The sequence below is a fragment of the Microtus oregoni genome, unplaced genomic scaffold (genome assembly GCF_018167655.1).
Source record: "Microtus oregoni isolate MIOR12 unplaced genomic scaffold, Mior012 000042F_ref0000377, whole genome shotgun sequence".
Classification (NCBI taxonomy): Eukaryota; Metazoa; Chordata; class Mammalia; order Rodentia; family Cricetidae; genus Microtus; species Microtus oregoni.
In genome coordinates, this window is record NW_024543209.1 from 22,172,120 (window position 1) to 22,193,478 (window position 21,359).

At 39.8% G+C, this 21,359-nt stretch overlaps 1 protein-coding gene across 1 annotated transcript; it reads left to right on the top strand.

Moving 5' to 3' along the window:
• The first annotated feature begins 1,075 nt into the window (after nt 1-1,075).
• LOC121434087 (vomeronasal type-1 receptor 4-like) lies at nt 1,076-2,125 on the top strand. The gene has a single exon (XM_041632895.1). It carries the CDS (start codon nt 1,187-1,189, stop codon nt 2,123-2,125), a length of 939 nt encoding a protein of 312 aa, XP_041488829.1. The 5' UTR covers nt 1,076-1,186.
• The last annotated feature ends 19,234 nt before the right edge of the window (nt 2,126-21,359 follow it).

The window sequence follows — 21,359 nt, forward strand, 5'->3', positions numbered from 1 at the left end:
GAATAACATCTTACCCGAGTCCAAGTTCTGGAATCAGTTTGGACTGGTGTATAAAAAAACCAGTCTGCCTGACAAACAGGTTGGAGGAAAAGCAGGCTGCAAAACCAGCTGACATAATAGCTGCTCAACAGGCCCCACAGAAGCAAATGGCACCATGAACTCTTAGATAGTGGAATCCCAGCTCACACCAGTATGCCCCCACTTACTGTGCTACGTGCAGTTGATTTGAGGACTCATGATTCCAAAAACTGTACTCATTGCATGACAGTATATAACACCTCATTTATCCAATTCTTAGCTTTACCTTATCAGCCTCCCCTCATCCAGAGCTGTTCTATGTTCCTTTCTGTGTCCTGAAACAGTTCACTGGGGTTACAGATTGCCAGAAGTCATCCGCTAGGATCAGAGATCTCTGCTACCACCTATTCGAGAAAGCAACACATGGTTCTGTTAGACACCATCCCTAGCTGCAGCCTAGCAGTTACATGAAAATTTTCAAGTTATATTTTTATGATTCACTTTAACTGTAGGACGCTATCTGAAAAGGTTGTGAAACTCAGCTTGATATTGAGAACTTAGTTTTTTTTTTTTAAAAGCTAGTAAATACTCAAGTGGAGTGAAATCACAGAATGATCAACATAAAAACTTTTAAAACTTTAGGATGTCAAAGTTGAAGTTATAAGGCATTGAAGTCAAATGCAAATATAGAAATTGTTACACAAATTAAGAGGGAAATAAAAATGAAGCCTTTGTCTTTGAAACTGAGTGGGAAAATATGATAAAATAGAGAGAAAAAGGAAGGATTTTGTTTGGGTAAATTTGCAGTTGAATTCAGTCATGATGAGAGATGCATGTGGACAGACAGACAGGCACACATACACAAATTCACATATTTTAACAAGTATTATTGCTAGTATTGAACTCAAATATATCTCCTTTAAAATTTAGAGTTTTATTCTAGTTACCAAACTTCCCTGTCAGAGTCACGCATAACTCATACTCCACAAGGAAGAGGAGGAGATCAGGGATCCAGTCTACAGCAGCACATGTGTCCATCACTGACTCTCATACAGTAGAAAATGCTACTATGCAAAATGTTTTTCAGATAAATGTCTAGCATTACTGATTCTTATGGAAAAATCTCTTTGTATCCTGTGTACAAGATTTTCTACCCAGAAAGGAAGAAATGCTTTTGAAATTTATTAAGCAAATAGTTTTCCTCTTCATGACTGTGTTTGGAACTCTGGGGAACATTTCTGTTTCTGTGAATTATATGTTCAGTTGGTGCAGAGGGCCTGAGAAGAAACCTGTACACTTTATTCTCATCCACTTGGGTTTTACAAACATCATAATGCTTCTTGCAAAAGGATTGCCAAAGCCAATGGCAGATTTTGGTTTGAGAAACTTCCTAGATGACATAGGATGTAAGATCCTCATTTACCTGTCAAGGGTGGCCCGTGGGGTCTCCATCTGTACCAGCAGTCTCCTCACTGTGGTCCAGGCCATCATCATCAGTCCCAGAGCATCTGGATGGAGAAAGCTCAGACCAAAGTCTGCATGGCACATCCTTCCATTCTTTTCATTCTTTTGGATACTCAACGCTTTAATAAGTATAAACCTAATCGATTCTGTCACAAGTACAAGTCTGAATAGATCACAGTTTAAGAGTGAAAACAACTATTGTTATTTTATGCCAAAAAGTCAGAAAACAAAATGGATTGTTCTCCCTCTCATGGTCCTGAGAGATGCTGTGTTTCAGGGAGCCATGGGAGGCGCCAGTGGCTACATGGTACTTCTTCTCCACAAGCACCACCAGCATGTCCTCCACCTTCAGAACTCCAAGCTTCTCTACAGAACTCCCCCTGAGCTGAGAGCTGCTCAGAGTGTCCTCCTTCTGATGCTCTGTTTTGTTTTCTTCTATTGGGCTGACTGTGCCTTTTCTCTAATTTTGAGTATCTCTTTAAGGAAAAATTCCTTGATGGTAACTATTCAAAAATTTCTGGCGCTTGGTTATGCAACTTTTAGCCCCATTGTGTTGATTCACAGGGAAGGACTTCTGCCTGAGTGTTGGCATGCTCAGTGGGAGAAATTGAGAAAATGTCTCTCCTATTTTTCTATTAGATGAGTTTGAAAGAGTTCTCAGGTCTGTAATATTTTGGGTAAGACAAAATTCTCACAAATCAGTGTAAGTATGTGTGTATGTTCAATCAGTCTTCTGGTGACTTGGCCTGACCTGAGAGAGAGAACTTAATAAATTACAGTGATAATTGTAACCTCATTCTCCACTTTTCTTCTTTTTTGACGGGATCTTAAAATTTCCTGATTTGTAATGTGTATCGATAATTTACCAGCATTATGTTCTTACAGTACATACATGCCTTGCGCTTGTTAGGGTACAAGAGATTGTCAAATGTCCTATGACTGACTGGAGTTAGAGCATTTGTTTTGTACCAATGTGTGAACCTGGGTCCTCTGGAAGACAAGCTAGTGCTCTCAACTACTGAGTCATGTCTCCAGCACAGAGAAAATTGTCTTACTTATATTTTGTAAACTGATTTGTCTATCAGCATTACTGGAAGCACACAGATGAATTTGTGTAAAAGGAGACTGACAATTGTTTTCCTGGCTGCCCAATCCAGAAAAATCACACAGGAACTATACTAATTGCAATACTGTTTCCCTGATGGCTCAGCTGGATTTCTAGCTAGCTCTTCCATCTTAAATCAATCTATTTCTATTAATCACCATGAGGGTGTGTGTTGCATGGAAAGTGGGCCCTTGTTCCATCCAGGCCGCCCGGCTAGCTTACACCCGAAATAACCACACAGAAACTGTATTCATTAGATTACTGCTTGGCCCATTAACTCTTGTCTTTTATTGGCTAATTCTTACATCTTAATTTAACCCATCTTTATTAATATGTGTATCTCCATGTGACTGTGGCTTACCGGCAAGATTGTAACCAGCACCCATCTCAGGCAGGAGATCCATGTGTGTCCTTCTAGTATGGTTCAGGTGCCTTTCTCCTCCAGTAACTACATAGCAACTGTCAGACTCAGCCTGCTTTCTCCCTTCGTTCAGTTAAGTATCCCTGCCTACCTCTATTATGCCTGGACATTGAACAAAGCAGCTTCGTTTTAGCCAATGGTAATAAAACATATTCACAGGATACAGAGGGAGAATTCTATATTAAATTTGGCAAATTTTGTCAATTTCATAGTGATTTAATCATATTATCCAAAGAAATCCATGTCTTATACCTGATGTTGTACTTGCAAAATGTTAGTTTAGCTATGATGCAGTTTTGAGATTCTTCAAAGTGTCTGCATGTTTCCATCTGTAGAAAACATTTTACAGAATTGTGAAAAAAAATGATATGAACTACATCCACTTCCTAGACTCCCAATGCACCAGTAACAAAACTCAAATGCACTGAAATGTTTCTGTGGTGTTATATTGTGAAGGTTCTCTGCAGGAATTAAGATTGTCCATATAGAATAAACTGGATAAGAAATACATGGTAAAGTTTCATTTTATATCAATCTGTTGTCTCTATGTTGATTAAAAAATGTAGATTTGCCTTTTTGCAAGATTAATATGCAGTGCGACTGAAGCAGACTGAGGCTTGTTTGCAGCTGCCCTTTGTTAATGCCTGGATGCTCTCCACAACACTATCCAGCTGTTTGTCATCAAAGAGCTGTGAAAGGATCTGATTCTACATCCATTTAAGTAAAGGATTCATTACCTGAATTCTTAATTTAGATCCACATAATAAGATATCGACATGGTTCTAACAATCTGATAGATGCATTCTGAAAAATAATAATTGATGCAATCATTGAACATGAAATTGTAGAATCACTAGAGGTAGTTTTATGCCTTATTTGTAAAATTTTTTTCTGTCATATCTGACTAAACACCTGTAATATTTTGGGTGCATCATGGCTCTATTTTATAATGATGTATACATTTTTATATTTTGCTTGATTGCACTGTTTATAGAAAACATTTAAGTAAGTGATATTGATTGTGTTATAGATTATTAAATAGCATGTTCTTCCACTATAAAGATTTATTTTATGTATGTGTCTGTGTGAGTGTGTGTCACAATTGTACAGTTCCCTACACAGACTAGAAGAGGGCACTGATCACAAAGAACAAGAGCTACAGGCAGTCATGAGTCCTAGATGTGAGTTCTGGGTAAGGAACCAGGGCCCTCTGCAAGAGGAGCAGGTCTCCTAACCATCCCTGCACCTCCTTCTCACATTCTCCATGTAATGTGACTTGTTTGTAGGGAACATCCACTACTTCTCTGAGTCTCACAGTCTTTATAGCTGTTTTTCCAGAAACTGGCATGAAAGGTGAGAATAACAAACACTTTCTCAGGTTGTCTGTATACTTGACACAAAAGGAAGTGATATAAGAACATGGAGAAAGAAAGTTGTGTTTAATCTGAATGATGGAGACAGAGTTCACTATTAAGAATAGAGAAGGTTATGGAGAGAGGCCTTGGTGGATAAAAGGACCTGCCGAAAGGTTAGACAATTTCATCTATCTCTGATGAAGGAAACTGACTCCCACATGCTGTCTTCTGACCTCCATTTTCATACTGAGACATTCACACTTGAACTCACTATGTATCTTCAATTTAAAATTAATAAAAAAAGACAGGAGATACATGAGTGTTGACACAGCATGAAAAAAGTTGGTCTGGCCTCTGAGTGGCATATAGAATTGGTTATGAAATTTTCCCTGAAATAAGATTAGATTTGAAAAAAAAAATAAAATAAAAGCTCAATAAGATCATAAATTAAAATTTAATATATGATGAAAATTCTAAATAAATAGAGAATAGTAAAGGCAACCTGGATATCAGATTCAATTATGCCCTTCAGGTAAAGCACATGAGATTGGACAGATGGATTAGTATAAATGCCTTCATCACTTTCTTAAGCTGGACACATTTCTCCTCATTGGCTAGTTCTGCCAACTTGATACAAGGTAGAGTTATCTGAAAGGAGAAGAGATCCATTGAGAAAACACCAACATAAGATCCAAATATAGGGTATTTTTTTAATCACTGACTGATGGAGCAGTTCACAGCCCTTTGGTGGTTGTACCATCCTTTGGCAAATGGCACTGTATTCTATGCAAAAGGAGACTGAGCAACCATGGTGAACAAGCCAGTAAGCAGCACCCCTCCATCACTTCTGCATCAGCTCATGCCCCAGGTTCCTGCACTAGGTGAGTTCCTGTCCTGATACCTTGATAATAAGCAGTGATGTGGAAGCATAAACCAAACAAACTCTTCCCTCCATTTAAGTACATGACCCAGGAATGGAGTAGTTTGAGAATTCTGAGTGCTTGTGGAAACACTCCAAGCAAACAGAACAAACATCTTCTCTTTGGGTTTCTCCAAATCACAGAAATTTTCTTGGAATGTGTTTCCACACTCCATCCAGTATAGCAGAAAGGAGTGGGTTTATTTCTGATCGCCTCTTATTTCTTGTTATTGTAACCATTTAAATGTTTAAAAGTCCTTTGTGTGCTTCTGTGAAGAACATGATTTTGTCATGCTCAGCTTGTCTTTGTCATTGTATACAGCATGACCTCATGTGAACTTTCTTGCCCTCAGAGGATAACTTGTCTGCTGCTCTGAATAAAGTTGGCTGTTGCATGAGACTCCAGTCCACCTCATTTTCCCAGGTCCCACTACCTCTGGAGGGTGACAAGTGGTGCCCGGAAAGGGACTTGAAATTGGCTATGAAATAAGAGAAGGGGGTCCCTCATGGAAGGAGATGAGTGAGAATAATGGGGGTAGAAAGCAGGGAAGGCTTTGTCTTATGTTGACTTTGTGTTTCATTTTTTAAAGAAAGGAGGAGAACTACTATTAAAAAAATACAGCTATTAAGTTGTTTTCAAGTTGTTTGTGAGTACAAGCCCTAGCTTTCAGGACAAGGAATTTTAGATGAGGAAGTATTGGACAAAGTCCCAAAAATACACTATAAAGAAACATAAAAAATGTAGAAAGATCCCATATTCAATTCTGAATCACTTTGATGATAATCTGAACAGTTATAAAATCTTTAGGGAAGATAAGGATATTAACAATAATGAGAAAGAGATGGCTAATTCCTTTGGCTAATTCATTTAGCTCTAAGATTCTTTCACCTTCTCGTCTACAGGATTCTCTGATCTCTGAGGGGAAGAATTTGATGGAGACATCCTATTTAAGGGCTGAGTGTTCCAAGGTCTCTCATTCTCTATGCATTATCTGCCTGTGGGTCTGTATATTTGTTCCCACGTGCTGCAGGAGGAAGCTTCTCTGATGATGTCTGGACAAGACACCGATTTATAAATGCAACAGAATATCATTAGGAGTCATTTTATAACTACATTTTTTTCTTTTCTTAGACAAGTAGTACTTAATTTTATTCTGGATCCCTGGTCAATCTGTTCTCAGGTTCTTGGGAACCTGAGCAGTTTTGGGCATGGTTTCATCTAATGGGCACCTTAAACCAAATCAGTTATCAATTGGTTACTGCTACAATCTTTGTTTCACCATTACCCTGGAACTTTTTTGCAGGCAAGACGCCATTGCAGATAAAGAGTTTGTGGCTGGGTTGGAGTTTGTTTCTCTTTTGAGACCATATAGAGTACAGTCCTGTGTATCGGCGTGAATAAATGCAATGCAGATATTAAAGAATATTTACACTTTAATGATAAACTTACAGAACCGAAGTTCCCGCGTGGCACAGGAGGTACTGCTACAATCTTTGTTTCACCATTACCCTGAAACTTTTTTGCAGGCAAGACGCCATTGCAGATAAAGAGTTTGTGGCTGGGTTGGAGTTTGTTTCTCTTTTGAGACCATATAGAGTACAGTCCTGTGTATTGGCGTGAATAAATGCAATGCAGATATTAAAGAATATTTACACTTTAATGATAAACTTACAGAACAGAAGTTCCCGCGTGGCACAGGAGGTAGGAAGAAAAAAGAGACGGAGCCGCCTCCCGCGTGCCCATTTATCTGTAGGCATTCGCCCGAGGCAAACCCTGCCCCTTCAAGGGGCTGTCTTAACCCTACATCTCCCCCTTTTGTCTAAATAAGACAGAACTAAACCAAATATAACTATAAACAATAATAACAAATGATAAATATAACAAACAATATTGAGAACAAAAGTTTTGCAAGGCATTCTATCTCAAGGAGTCTAAATAATGTAGAGAGTAACTACTATTAAATAATCTTCAACTCCATCAAAGATCTGAGAAGGGAATAAATATTACTTAACAAATGAGAGATATCAAAAATGTGTAACAAATGACAGAGACAACTGACTACCTGGGCAATCACCCAAAGTCTCGTTTGCAATGTTGAGTCAACCAACTTTGGCTAAGACCTAACATAACTGACATACCATTATCAAATGCAAGGAACTTCCTTAGAATTATCCTACCCTGTCTTGGCAAGATAAGACAATCCTGTTTCATATCTTAGTCAGTAGTTGAGGTATGGGTTTTTCTTAACCCAAAGGCCAGTTCTGCCAAGAAGACAAGCTCCCAGTGGAGTGTCTTTGGTGCTCAACGTTCTCTCGGGAGTAGAGTGGTGTTGCCAGGAGTAATTGTGTCTCGATGCCACAGAATTCTAGGTTAGATTAAAGGCCATTTTCTACAGCTCTTCAAAGAGGCTGAAGATTATACTATCTATACTAAAAATAATCTCTATGTATCTAAAAGACCTGATTAACCTAACAATAAATATGACAAATATATAATTCTCAATACCTATCTAATTTGAAAACTAAGAGAATAAACAACTGTGCAATATATGAAGACAATGATCTTCACCTGATAACAATGTCATTACATATCAAAATGTAAACAATGTTATTACATAAATAGTACCAGAGGTAGAATGTACATTGTGATATGATAGATGTATCCATACAATATAAGCATACTCTTATGCAAAAATAGAGGTAGGAACACTCACATCCAATATTCAATATATCAATATACAAGAAACAGTACCAATATAATTTTCTAAAAACAGTAAGTCACAAATACCAATCATCCCATCAAACCAGTTAATCCCCCCTTTTTTTGTATATACCCCTAATTCCATACAATATCTCCCCATCCCCTCAACCCTAAACCAACCACTAAAAGATGACCTTAACCCTGTGGGCAAACTCTGTTGGGAGAGGGGACGTCGTCCTCTTAGATTGCTTCTAGCTGACATGGGGGCGACGTTCTTCTTAGGGGCCCCTGTGAAAGCAAATGATGGTAAAATTCCCAAATTAACCTTTGACTTAAGAAAATTATAACTAGTCTCTGAGCGTTTTGAGAAGGTCCGGCCAGAGTGTTGTCAAAAATGTGCATCATTCGAAATTGTCTCTTGCAGTTGGTACCAAAAAACAGGTCTAATATTAGCACTTAAAAAAAAATTCATGACATCATAAAAGCCAGATTGAGTTGATGTTGTGGGGGCCCATCTTCATCCTGGAAACTTCAAAGATTATTGTAGGAAAATATGTTGCTTGTTATGGGAAATTTAAACATTAACAGAAAGGACATATACTGACATATAAAGAAAGACACAGATATGAGGAAAGGCAAAGAAAGTTTATCAAATATAAAATTATTCTTATTCTGTCCCATTTCATGGCTCCTGACCTGAGACAGAAACTCTGAAATATCTCTTATCAACAGGCTTGGAATTGAAGAGGGACTGAGCCATAGTCCAACTCCAAAACCAGCTCTACACATTTATAAAGAAGTGTTCAATAAAACATATAAATAGATATAAAAATCAATACTTACAGTATATATAGAATTTTATTGTTGATACTCAGTGGGTCGTAACTATTTTCCATCCATCAGTAATTAAATATTCAGGGTCCCTTAAATTCGTTGAAGATGAGTATTTTCCTGTGGAGATAAGAAAAGAACCCTGAGTCCAACCTATCTGTAATCCTTATCATCAGAATGCCCGTCATCCTTGTGAATGAATTGTTATTTATCTTTTCCAAGTGACTTCTCTTCTTCAAACCGAACCTTTATTTTTTTTTGTTACCATTTTATGATTTTATTGTTTTGCTAACATGAGAAATGTATAAAGTATCTGCTGTTAATTGAGAATTAACAGTTTATAAGCAACAGTGACAACATCTGGACATCAATGTTACTTCACCATCATGGCAACCTAACGAACTAAATAATATCTATATTTACATTTTATAGAAGAAGTGAAGGTACAGAGAATTTTACCTATAGAAGAAAAATACTATCTTAGCTGTCTGTCTCTCAAACCATACTATGAGTGACGTAAATCTTTTTACTTCTTTTTTTTTCTATTTTTTTTATTGCAAAAAGAAGAAAAAAAACATAAACAAAAAACAAGTTTCCACCTCCTCCCAGCCTCCCATTTACCTTCCCCTCCTCCCACCGTTCTCCCCCTCCTCCCACCGTTCTCCCCCTCCTCCCACCCTTCTCCCCTCCCCCCACTCCTCTCCTCCTCCCTCTCCAGTCCACAGAGCAGTCCGGGTTCCCTGCCCTGTGTTAAGTCTAGGTCCTCCCCCCTCCATCCATATCTAGGAAGGTGAACATCCAAACTGGCTAGGCTCCCACAAAGCCAGCACATTAAGTAGGATCAAAACCCCCTGCCATTGTCCTTGGTGTCTCATCAGCCCTTATTGTTCGCCATGTTCAGAGAGTCCGGTTTTATCCCATGCTTTTTCGGTCACAGTCCAGCTGGCCTTGGTGAGCTCCCCGTAGATCAGCCCCACTGTCTCCGTGGGTGGATGCACGCCTCGTGGTCCCGAATTCTTTGCTCATGTTCTCCCTCCTTCTGTTCCTCCTTGGGACCTTGGGAGCTCAGTCCAGTGCTCCTGTGTGGGTCTCTGTCTCTATCTCTATCCATCACCAGATGAAGATTCTATGATGATATGCAAGATATTCGTCAGTATTGCTCTAGGATAGGGTCATTTCAGGTTCCCAATCCTCAGCTGCCCAAGGAACTAACAGGGAACCTCATCTTGGGCACTAGGGAGCCCCTCTCGGGTCAAGTCGCTTGCCCACCCTAAAGTGGCTCCCTTAACTAAGAATTGTGGTTCCGTGCTCCCCTATCCACCTTTCCTTTATCCCAATTCTCCTGTTTCCCCAGGTCCCCCCTCCTTCCCTTCTACCTTTTCTCTCCCCATCTCCCCTTACCCCCATCCCACCCCACCCCCAAGATCCCATTTTCTCCCCGGAAATTTGGTCTACTTCCCTTAGCGAAGAGGACAACTATATGTTTTTCCTTGGGTTCACCTTCTTACTTAGCTTCTATAGGTTCACCTATTGTAGACTCCGTGGTCCTTATTTATGGCTAGAAACCAATTATGAGTGAGTACATCCCATATTCATCTTTTTGGGTCTGGGACACCTCACTCAGGATAGTGTTTTCTATTTCCATCCATTTGCATGCAAAATTTGAGAAGTCATTGTTTTTTACCGCAGCGTAGTACTCTAGCGTGTATATATTCCATACTTTCTTCATCCATTCTTCCATTGAAGGGCATCTAGGTTGTTTCCAGGTTCTGGCTATTACAAATAATACTGCTATGAACATAGTTGAACAAATGCTTTTGTCATTTGATAGAGCATCTCTTGGGTATATTCCCAAGAGTGGTATTGCTGGGTCCAGGGGTAAGTTGATCCCGAATTTCCTGAGAAACCGAAACACTGACTTCCACAGTGGTTGCACAAGATTGCATTCCCACCAGCAATGGATGAGGGTACCCGTTCCTCCACAGCCTCTCCAGCAAAGGTTATCCTTGGTGTTTTTGACTTTAGCCATTCTGACAGGTGTAAGATGATATCTCAAAGTTGTTTTGATTTGCATTTCCCTGATTGCTAAGGAAGTTGAGCACGACCTTAAGTGTCTTTTGGCCATTTGAACTTCTTCTGTTGAGAATTCTCTGTTCAGTTCAGTGCCCCATTTTTTAATTGGGTTAATTAGCATTTTAAAGTCTAGTTTCTTGAGTTCTCTATATATTTTGGAGATCAGACCTTTGTCTGTTGCGGGGTTGGTGAAGATCTTCTCCCAGTCAGTAGGTTGCCTTTGTGTCTTAGTGACTATGTCCTTTGCTTTACAGAAGCTTCTCAGTTTAAGTAGGTCCCATTTATTCAATGTTGCCCTTAATGTCTGTGCTTCTGGGGTTATACATAGGAAGCGATCTCCTGTGCCAATCTGTTGTAGGGTATTTCCCACTTTCTCTCCTATCAGGTTCAGTGTGTTCGGGCTGATATTGAGGTCTTTAATCCATTTGGACTTGAGTTTTGTGCACGGTGAGAGATATGGGTCTATTTTCATTCTTCTACAGGTTGACATCCAGTTGTGCCAGCACCATTTGTTGAAGATGCTTTCTTTCTTCCATTCCATACTTTTAGCTCCTTTATCAAAAATGAGGTGTTCATAGGTTTGTGGGATAAAATCCGGGTCTTCTATATGATTCCATTGGTCGACTTCTCTGTTTTTATGGCAGTACCACACTGTTTTCATTACTGTAGCTCTGTAGTAGTGTTTGAAGTCAGGGATGGTAATGCCTCCAGAAGATCCTTTATTGTATAGGATTGTTTTGGCTATCCTGGGTTTTTTGTTTTTCCATATAAAGTTGATTATTGTCCTCTCCAGATCTGTGAAGAATTTTGATGGGATCTTGATGGGGATTGCATTGAATCTATAAATTGCCTTTGGTAGAATTGCCATTTTTACTATGTTGACCCTCCCAATCCAAGAGCAAGGGAGGTCCATCCATTTTTTGGTATCCTCTTCAGTTTCTTTCTTCAATGCCTTAAAGTTCTTGTCAAATAGATCTTTCACTTCCTTGGTTAGATTTACCCCAAGATATTTTATGCTGTTTGTGGCTATCGTGAATGGTGAAGCTTCTCTGATTTCCCTCTCTGCTTCCATATTCTTTGTGTATAAGAGGGCGACTGATTTTTTGGAGTTGATCTTGTATCCTGCCACATTACTAAAGCTGTTTATCAGCTGTATAAGTTCTTTGGTGGAGTTTGGGGGGGTCGCTTATGTACACTATTATATCATCTGCAAATAACGAAAGTTTAACTTCTTCCTTTCCAATTCAAATCCCCTTGATCCCATTATGTTGTCTTATTGCTATTGCTAGAACTTCAAGCACTATGTTGAAGAGGTCTGGAGAGAGTGGACATCCTTGTCGTGTTCCTGATTTTAGTGGGATGGCTTTGAGTTTTTCTCCGTTTAATTTAATGTTAGCTGTTGGCTTGCTGTAAATAGCTTTTATTATATTTAGGTAGGACCCTTGTATCCCTATTCTCTCCAAGACCTTTATCATAAAGGGGTGTTGAATTTTGTCGAATGCTTTTTCCGCATCTAGTGAAATGATCATATGGTTTTTTTCTTTCAGTTTATTTATATGGTGGATTACATTGATAGATTTGTGTATGTTGAACCAGCCCTGCATCTCTGGGATGAAGCCTACTTGATCATAATGGATAATTTTTCTTATGTGTTCTTGGATTCGGTTTGCCTGTATTTTATTGAAAATTTTTGCGTCGATGTTCATGAGTGAGATCGGTCTGTAATTCTCTTTCTTGGTTGGGTCTTTTTGTGGTTTTGGTATCAGGGTAACTGTAGCTTCATAAAAGGAATTTGGCAATGACTCTTCTGATTCTATATTGTGAAATACATTAAGGAGTATAGGTATTAGTTCTTCTTGGAAGTTCTGGTAGAATTCTGCATTGAGACCATCTGGTCCTGGGCTTTTTTTCGAAGGGAGATTTTTGATAACCATTTCTAATTCTTCGCGAGAAACCAGTCTATTTAGATCATTCACCTGGTCTTGGTTTAGCTTTGGTATATGATACTTATTTAAAAAAATGTCCATTTCTTTTGTATTTTCCAGTTTTGTGGCATACAGGCTTTTGCAGTAAGATCTAATGATTCTCTGAATTTCCTCTGTGTCTGTGGTTATGTCCCCCTTTTCATTTCTGATCTTATTAATTTGCGTGTTCTCTCTCTGTCGTTTAATTAGTTTGGATAGGGGTTTGTCGATCTTGTTGATTTTCTCCAAGAACCAGCTTTTTGTTTCATTGATTCTTTGGACTGTTTTCTGTGTTTCTATTTTGTTGATTTCAGCCCTCAGTTTTATTATTTCCAGTCTTCTACTTCTCCTGGGCGCGTCTGCTTCTTTTTTTTCTAGAGCTTTCAGGTGTGTTTTTAAGTCCCCAATGTATGCATTCTCCGTTTTCTTTAAGTGGGCACTTAGTGCTATGAACTTTCCTCTTAGCACTGCTTTCATTGTGTCCCATAGGTTTGAGTATGTTGTCCCTTTATTTTCATTAAATTCAAGGAAGACTTTAATTTCTTTCTTGATTTCTTCCTTGACCCAGGTGTGGTTCAGTAGTTGACTGTTCAGTTTCCATGAGTTTGTCGGTTTTTTGGGGGCAGCGTGGTTGTTGCCTTCTAACTTTAATCCGTGATGATCTGATAAGACACAGGTGGACACTGATATTTTTTTGTATCTGTGGAGGTTTCCTTTGTTTCCGAGTATGTGGTCAATTTTTGAGAAGGTTCCATGAGCTGCAGAGAAGAAGGTATATTCTTTCCTATTTGGGTGGAATGTTCTATAGATGTCTGTTAAGTCCATTTGCTTCATTACCTCCAATAATTCTCTTAATTCTCTATTAGGTTTCTGTCTGATTGACCTGTCCCTTGGAGAGAGAGGTGTGTTGAAGTCTCCTACTACTAGTGTGTGTGGTTTGATGTCTGCCTTGAGTTCTAGTAATATTTCTTTTACATAAGTAGGTGCTTTTATATTGGGGGCGTATATATTCAGGATTGAGACGTCCTCCTGATGAATTGTTCCTGTTATGAGTATAAAGTGACCGTCTCGGTCTCTTCTGATTGATTTTAATTTGAAGTCAGTTTTGTTAGAAATTAGTATGGCCACACCTGCTTTTTTCTTAGGACCATTTGCTTGAAACACCTTTTCCCAACCCTTTACTCTGAGTAGGTGCCTGTCTTTGTGGTTGAGATGTGTTTCTTGCAAACAGCAGAATGTTGGATCCTGTTTTCGTATCCAATCTTTTAGCCTGTGCCTTTTTATAGGTGAATTGAGCCCATTAATATTAAGTGATATTAATGACCAGTGGTTGTTTACTCCGGTTATTCTTATTGCTTTTGGTAGTAGAGATTGTGTGTCTCCTTTCTTTGAGATGTGCTCGTGAAGGGTCATTAGATGCCTGGGTTATTGTAGGCAGTGTTGGCAGTGTTGGATTCCTTGGGTTGTGATTTTCCTTCTATTACTTTCTGTAGGGCTGGATTTGTGGCTACGTATTGTTTAAATTTGTTCTTATCCTGGAATGTCTTGTTTTCTCCGTTGATAGTGAACGATAGCTTGGCTGGGTATAGTAGTTTGGGTTTGCATCCATGGTCTCTTAGCTTCTGCAGAACCTCTATTCAGGACCTTCTGGCTTTCATTGTTTCCATCGAGAAGTCAGGTGTAAGTCTGATCAGTTTACCTTTATAAGTTACTTGCCCTTTTTCTTTTGCAGTTCTTAATATTGTTTCTTTAACCTGTATATTTTGTGTTTTGATTATTATATGGCGAGGAGATGTTTTTCTTTGATCCAGTCTGTTTGGTGTTCTGTATGCTTCTTGAATATTTAAATGAATATCTTTCTTTAAGTTGGGAAAGTTTTCTTCCATAATTTTGTTGAAAATATTTTCTGAGCCTTTGAGCTGTGACTCTTCTCCTTCTTCTATTCCTATTATTCTTAGGTTTGGTTTTTTTATTGTGTCCCATAGTTCCTGAATGTTTTGTGTTGAGAATTTGTTGGCTTTGCTGTTTTCTTTGATCTGTTCGTTTATTTTCTCTATGGTGTCCTCAGCATCTGAGAGTCTTTCTTCTAGCTCTTGTATTCTATTGATTATGCTTGTTTCTGTAGACTCTGCTCGTTGGCCTAGATTTTCCATATCCAGCTGGTCCTCAGTTTGTATTTTCTTCTTTGCCTTCATTTCAGTTTTCAATTCTTGAACTGTTTCTATTACCTGTTTGATGGTTTTTTCTTGGTTTCCCAGGGTATCATGTACGTATTTACTCATTTCTTCAAACTTTTTGTTATACTTCTCATCCATTTCTATAAGGGCATTTTTTACATGTTGTTTAAGGGACTCTATTATCTTCATAAAGTCGATTTTTTCCACTTCTTCTGTGTTAGGTTGTTCAAATACTTCTGTTGTAAGATCATTGGGTTCTGATGTTTTCATGTTGTTTTTCAGATTATTGGGTGAGTTCTTGCCTTGGCGCCTGCCCATCTCCTCCTATTGATCCTATCCAATGGGTCCTTTAGAAACCGGATCAGGTTTCCCTGCTGTCCAAGGGCTCCGCTTACAAAATGCCCTCACTCTCTTTTGTGGTTCCTGCTGCAGGCCAAGAACCCTCTCACCCCTCCGAAGGATCTTCAGGACAGGACCAGGCTCCCCTTGTGCCAGTGACCTGGCCAACCAAAGGCCTACCTCTTTGATTCAATTGTAGTAGGGCGATCTGGTCTCCTTATTGCACGCCTGTCCCAGCCGCTTGGGTCTGGCCTCAGCTCAGCCGCGTCTGGCGCTGCCGCCGTGCTGCTGCCGCTGCGCCGCGTCTGGCGCTGCAGCCGCTCTGCCTCTGTGCGTCTGGCGCTGCAGCCGCTGCGCCTCTGTGCCCCCAGAGATGTTTCTCCACAATGATGTTTCACTCGGTGCCCAGATCGAAACTCCAAGCTGCTTGGTTAGCTCACGAACAAAGAGCCCACCCTGCTCGCTGCGGGCAGGCTATGGGAACAAAGGAGCTACCGGCCTTCCTTTTGTCCTCCCGGTTCGGGTTTGGTCCCAGCACCCTAGCAGGCTGAGCAGGGAGGTGCTATGCCCCAAAGAAGGGAGGGAGGGAGACATGGGGTGTGGGGATCTGGATGTAAGCTGAATGGGATAGGAAGAGAGAGGCGGTTTGGGCAGTATAGCCCCTGTAGCATGGCCAGGAAGTGTGGGCAGGCTGAGGTATGTTCCCAGCTGCCACAGCACTCACTCACCACAATGATGTTTCACTCGGTGCCCAGATCGAAACTCTGCGCTGCTTGGTTAGCTCGCGAACAAAGGGCCCACCCCGCTCACTGCGGGCAGGCTATGGGAACAAAGGAGCTACCGGCCACCCCTCTGTCCTCCCGGTTCGGATTCGGTCCCAGCGCCCTAGCAGGCTGGGCAGGGAGGCGCTATGCCCCAAAGGAGGGAGGGAGGGAGGGAGACAGGGGTGTGGGGATCTGGATGTAAGCTGAATGGGATAGGAAGAGCACCGAACCTTTATTAATTTTGACGGTATCCATAATTTTTCCTCAACTGTGGAGATAAGAGCAAAACCCCTTCCCCAATGCAGCACATCTCCTGGCTTCCATTGTGAGGTCAGCACATCCTTGAAATAAACTGGTTGATTTAGTTCAGCAGACTTTTCCATTATCCAATGTCTTTCTGCAGCCGTCGTTCCCTTCTCATTAGCGTTGAGAAAATTCAAGGTTAACAAAGCATTATGTAACCTATTTCTGGGGGTGTTTTCCACCCCTTTCTGTTTGTTCAACATATCCTTTATAGTTCGATTTGATCTTTCTATGACTGCTTGACCTGTAGGATTGTATGGTATATCTGTAACATGCTTGATATTGTAATAATCAAAAAACCGTTTCATTTTCCTAGAGACATAAGGAGGACCATTATCTGTCTTTATTTGTGTAGGTATACCCATGATAGCCATGACTTCTAATAAATGAGTGATTACTGAATCAGCTTTTTCTGAACTTAAAGCAGTTGCCCACTGAAAGCCTGAATAAGTGTCAATGGTGTGATGAACATACTTCAATTTGCCAAATTCTGCAAAGTGGAACACATCCATCTGCCAGATTTCATTCCTTTGGGTGCCCTTTGGATTAGCCCCTGCTGGCAGTGGCATTTGGTTATAGAAAGAGCAGGTAGGGCATTTCTTCTCAATCTCCTTAGCTTGTTGCCATGTAGTAGAAAACTCTTTCTTCAAACCTTTGCTATTAACATGATGTTTTTTATGAAATTCAGAGGCTTGCAGCACACTACCAATCAATAATTGATCAATTTCTGCATTACCTTGTGCTAGAGGACCTGGCAGACCCGTATGGGATCGGATGTGTGTTATGTATATAGGGCAAAGCCTGTTCCTGATCAAATCTTGAACCTGGAGAAACAATGAGGTTAGTTCTGTATCATCAGGTATAAATTCAGCAGTTTTAATATGTAAAATAACTCTTTCTGCGTATTGTGAATCAGTAACTATATTAATAGGTTCTTTAAAATCTCTTAATACCATAAGAATGGCATATAATTCTGCCTTCTGGAATGAATCATAAGGACTTTGTTACACCTTACCCAAGTCTTCTGATTTGTATCCTGCCTTCCATAATTTATTGGCATCAGTATAGAATGTACGGGCTCCAGTTATTGGAGCATCACGGACGATTCGAGGAAGGATCTAAGAAGTTCTCTTTATGAAGTTAAGCTGCTTGCTTTTTGGATAGTTGTTATTAATGTCTCCCAAAAAATTAGCACAAGCTCTTTGCCATGGTTCATTATCTTCCCATAATTTCTTTAGTTCATCAGCAGTGAAAGGCACTATAATTTCTGCTGGGTCTATGCCTGCTAGTTGATGAAGTCTCAGCTTGCCTTTTATAATTAACTCAAAGACTTTTTCCACATAAGTTTTCAGTTTCTTACTTGGTTTATGTGGTAAAAAGATCCATTCCAAGATAATATCGTCTCTCTGCATTAAAATTCCTGTAGGAGAAATTTTTGACGGTAATATGACGAGAATACAATCGAGCTCTGGATTCACTCTGTCCACATGTGCCTTTTGTAATTTCTCCTCAATCATTGTCAGTTCCTTTTCTGCTTCAGCTGTTAATTCTCTGGGACTGTTTAAATCTTTATCACCATCCAAGGTTTTGTTCAAATGAATTATTAGATCAGGTGATATCCCAATAGCCGGTGGTAGACTGGAAATGTCTCCTAACAGTCTTTGAAAGTCATTAAGAGTCCATAGGCCATCCCTCCGAATTTGTGCCTTTTGTGTCTTAATTTTTTGCAAACCTATTCTATAACCTAAATAATTAACAGAATCTCCCTTCTGAATCTTTTCAGGAGCAATTTGCAATCCCCATTTAGGTAACAGTATTTGTATTTCTTCAAACAGTCTGTTCAAGGTATCTATGTTTGAATCAGATAGCAATATGTCGTCCATGTAATGGTATACTATAGATTTGGGGAATTTCTTGTGCATTATTTGCAATGGTTGTTTCACAAAATATTGGCACAGGGAGGGGCTATTTAACATACCCTGGGGGAGGACGGCCCAATGGTACCTCCTCGAAGGTTGAGAATTGTTATAAGTAGGCACTGTGAAGGAAAATTTTTCTCTATCTTCTTTTTGCAAAGGTATAGTGAAAAAACAATCCTTTAAATCAATAACTATGAGAGGCCATCCTTTTGGTAATAAAGAGGGCAAAGGAATTCCAGATTGCAGAGGGCCCATAGGTTGAATAACCTTGTTGATGGCCCTGAGATCTGTCACCATTCTCCATTTACCTGATTTTTTCTTAACCACAAATACAGGAGAATTCCAAGGGCTGGTACGGCTAGCTCAGTCAGTAGAGCATGAGACTCTTAATCTCAGGGTCATGGTTTTGGGCCCCACGTTGGGCGCCAAATGTATCGGCATGAATAAATGCAATGCAGATATTAAAGAATATTTACACTCTAATGATAAACTTACAGAACCGAAGTTCCCTCGTGGCACAGGAGGTAGGAAGGAAAAAGAGACGGAGCCGCCTCCTGCGCGCCCATTTATCTGTAGGCATTTGCCAGAGGCAAACCCCGCCCCCTCAAGGGGCTGTCTTAACCCTACAGTCCTGTATCAAAGAAGCTGAAAAATTGGGGTGAAGCCTCTATATAGGCAGCAGCTTGACCTCTCCATGTTAATGATCTGTGCAGATGATGTCTTCAGCAGTGGGGCCGAGCTGTGAGTTGTGAGGAGCAACCTACAGCCTGGGCATCAGCCTGGGCTGTTATGATTCACATCCTGCCCATTTGGCCAATAACTTTTATTTTTGAATTTCTATCTACCCTGACATATATGATATATAGGTCTTAGTTTCCCTGTTTCTGAATTTACCCTTCAATAGGTAGAATAGGAATCTTGTTTGGTTTCTTCAAAAGCTGTCATTTCATTTATAAAGAAGGATGTTTAGCTTCTGTTATGTGCCAGTTGCGCCTATATGTATGGAGACATGACTATTCAGAGAACAGAGTAAGAGCCACAACCTATACTTATCTCACAAGGACACCCTGTGACGCTCTCTTCCAAGAATAAAATGTTGATACCATCATTTTAAAACTCTGTCCTGAACCTCCCATTTTTTTACATCATATGACATTTGGGATAGGAAGGGCTTCCTAGGAAGGGCTACCTAGGAACTAGCTTGAAAAATACACAGAATGACCACTCTTAGACACCGCTAAGTTAAAAAGGTACCCGTAATATTTTGTAAATAAAGATTACTTTTAGAATAAAGTCAATATTGGGGTTCAAATAAGTCCCAGATGATATTTAAAGTACTTAAGGGGCAGGAATGAAAGAATCGTTTATAGAAAATTCCTTCACTATCAGCAGGCACAGGTAGAACAAAGGACTCTAATTTGTCCTGGTCCAAGTTTGGACCATGTTTTGACCAGAGAGCAGAATCTCTACTACTTAGCATCACTTATTAAACTCTGGTCTGATGAGGAATTTTAGAAAGAAAGGCAAGAGACTTGGCCTATGTGTGAGAAGTAGATTCTGTCCAGGTCACAGCTTGGCACTTTGAGAAGATGAAAACCAGTCAGAAGATGCAGGGACTTCCATACACAGAAACTTAAGTTAGTTGTTCATTTTCTCCTCTCGTTTTCCTTGTCAAAATAATTAAACCATAATTATGCTTGAAATAACTGCTGAACAAAACAGATGTAGTAATCGTGGAGAGAGGGAAGCTTTACTTCAGGGACAAGGGTTAAGCAGAGGCCTTCTTTCCCCTGACACTGTGACAACATGAAACTTGAAGTCTACAAAACCTGATGTCAGCCAAGAGCCTCACAAATCTTGACAGTACAAATGTGACCTGGAAAGTGTCCCCCTCCCAGAGCTGCTCCAGATCCTGTCTGCACCACAGAGGTCCAGGTGAGTACATGGAGGTAAGGAGACTAGTTCCTGGAGATACAGAGATGGAACAGAAATGCTGATGTATCACTCTCCATTCTCGGGCTGGAGTGTCATGTCATAGCTCTGGGTGGGTCTTAGCCTATCTTACATTTCTAAATGGATCAATAAGATAGATAAGATTTTCAGATGTCTAAATCCTGGAGACGATCATGATACTTGCAGTAACTTTAGCACTAGAGAGATTTGGCAGGGGAGTTGTTCAGGGCTAGCCTGGTTACAGAGGGAGACTCTCTCTCAAAAATGACTAGATAAATGAAAGAAAATTAAAACCTTTTTTCAGGTTTAACTTTGCCAGCATTGTGACTTCAACAGTGTCACTAGTGTCTGTAAGCCTTGCACTTTTCAGTTTGATGTATTTTCACTTTACTAATATTGGCATAGTTTTACAATAGCCTTCACACTCTGCTTGATGGTCTTCTCTCCATATCCATCCTTAAAGGTTCCCAATTTTATCACATACTATTATAATACTTGTCTTAAATTATATTTATTAAGTCATTATATGCCATGCTGGTTAAGCATATAACACTCAGTGTAACAGTTATCATTACCATCTTGAGAACTGCTGTTATTTAGGATCTAGGCTGTGGAGGACAACCTGAAACAGCTCATCTATGTTTATGCCATACGAAGCAGCAAAGAGCAACAATCTTTTTAGTTTTGTCTGTTTTCCTGCAAGCTCGTTTCTTTTAGAAAAACCAGGTTTGGTAGATGTAACTTCAGGTTCTTGGACATTAGACTCATCCTGGCATCACCTATCCATCTAAACACAAATCCATTCCACCTTTTAAATTCATTTCCTTTAGCATTTCCCAAATGATGTGGAAGATGAGACACCTCTTCCTACATTGACAGTGACTTCAGTAGAAAGGAATCAATTATTAGTATATCAGAGCCTGGTATCAAATATGACTTAAAGCTTGGAAAAGGGAAGAGAGGACAAGAAAAGTGGGAATCCTCATGAAAGCAAGTATTAAACAAACAGAAAAATTTTAATGTCGTGTATCACTACTTGAGGGAACTGAAAAT

Coding starts and splice junctions, on each gene's coding strand:
- LOC121434087 (XM_041632895.1), top strand. CDS start 1,187: ATGCTTTTGAAATTTATTAAGCAAATAGTTTTCCTCTTCATGACTGTG.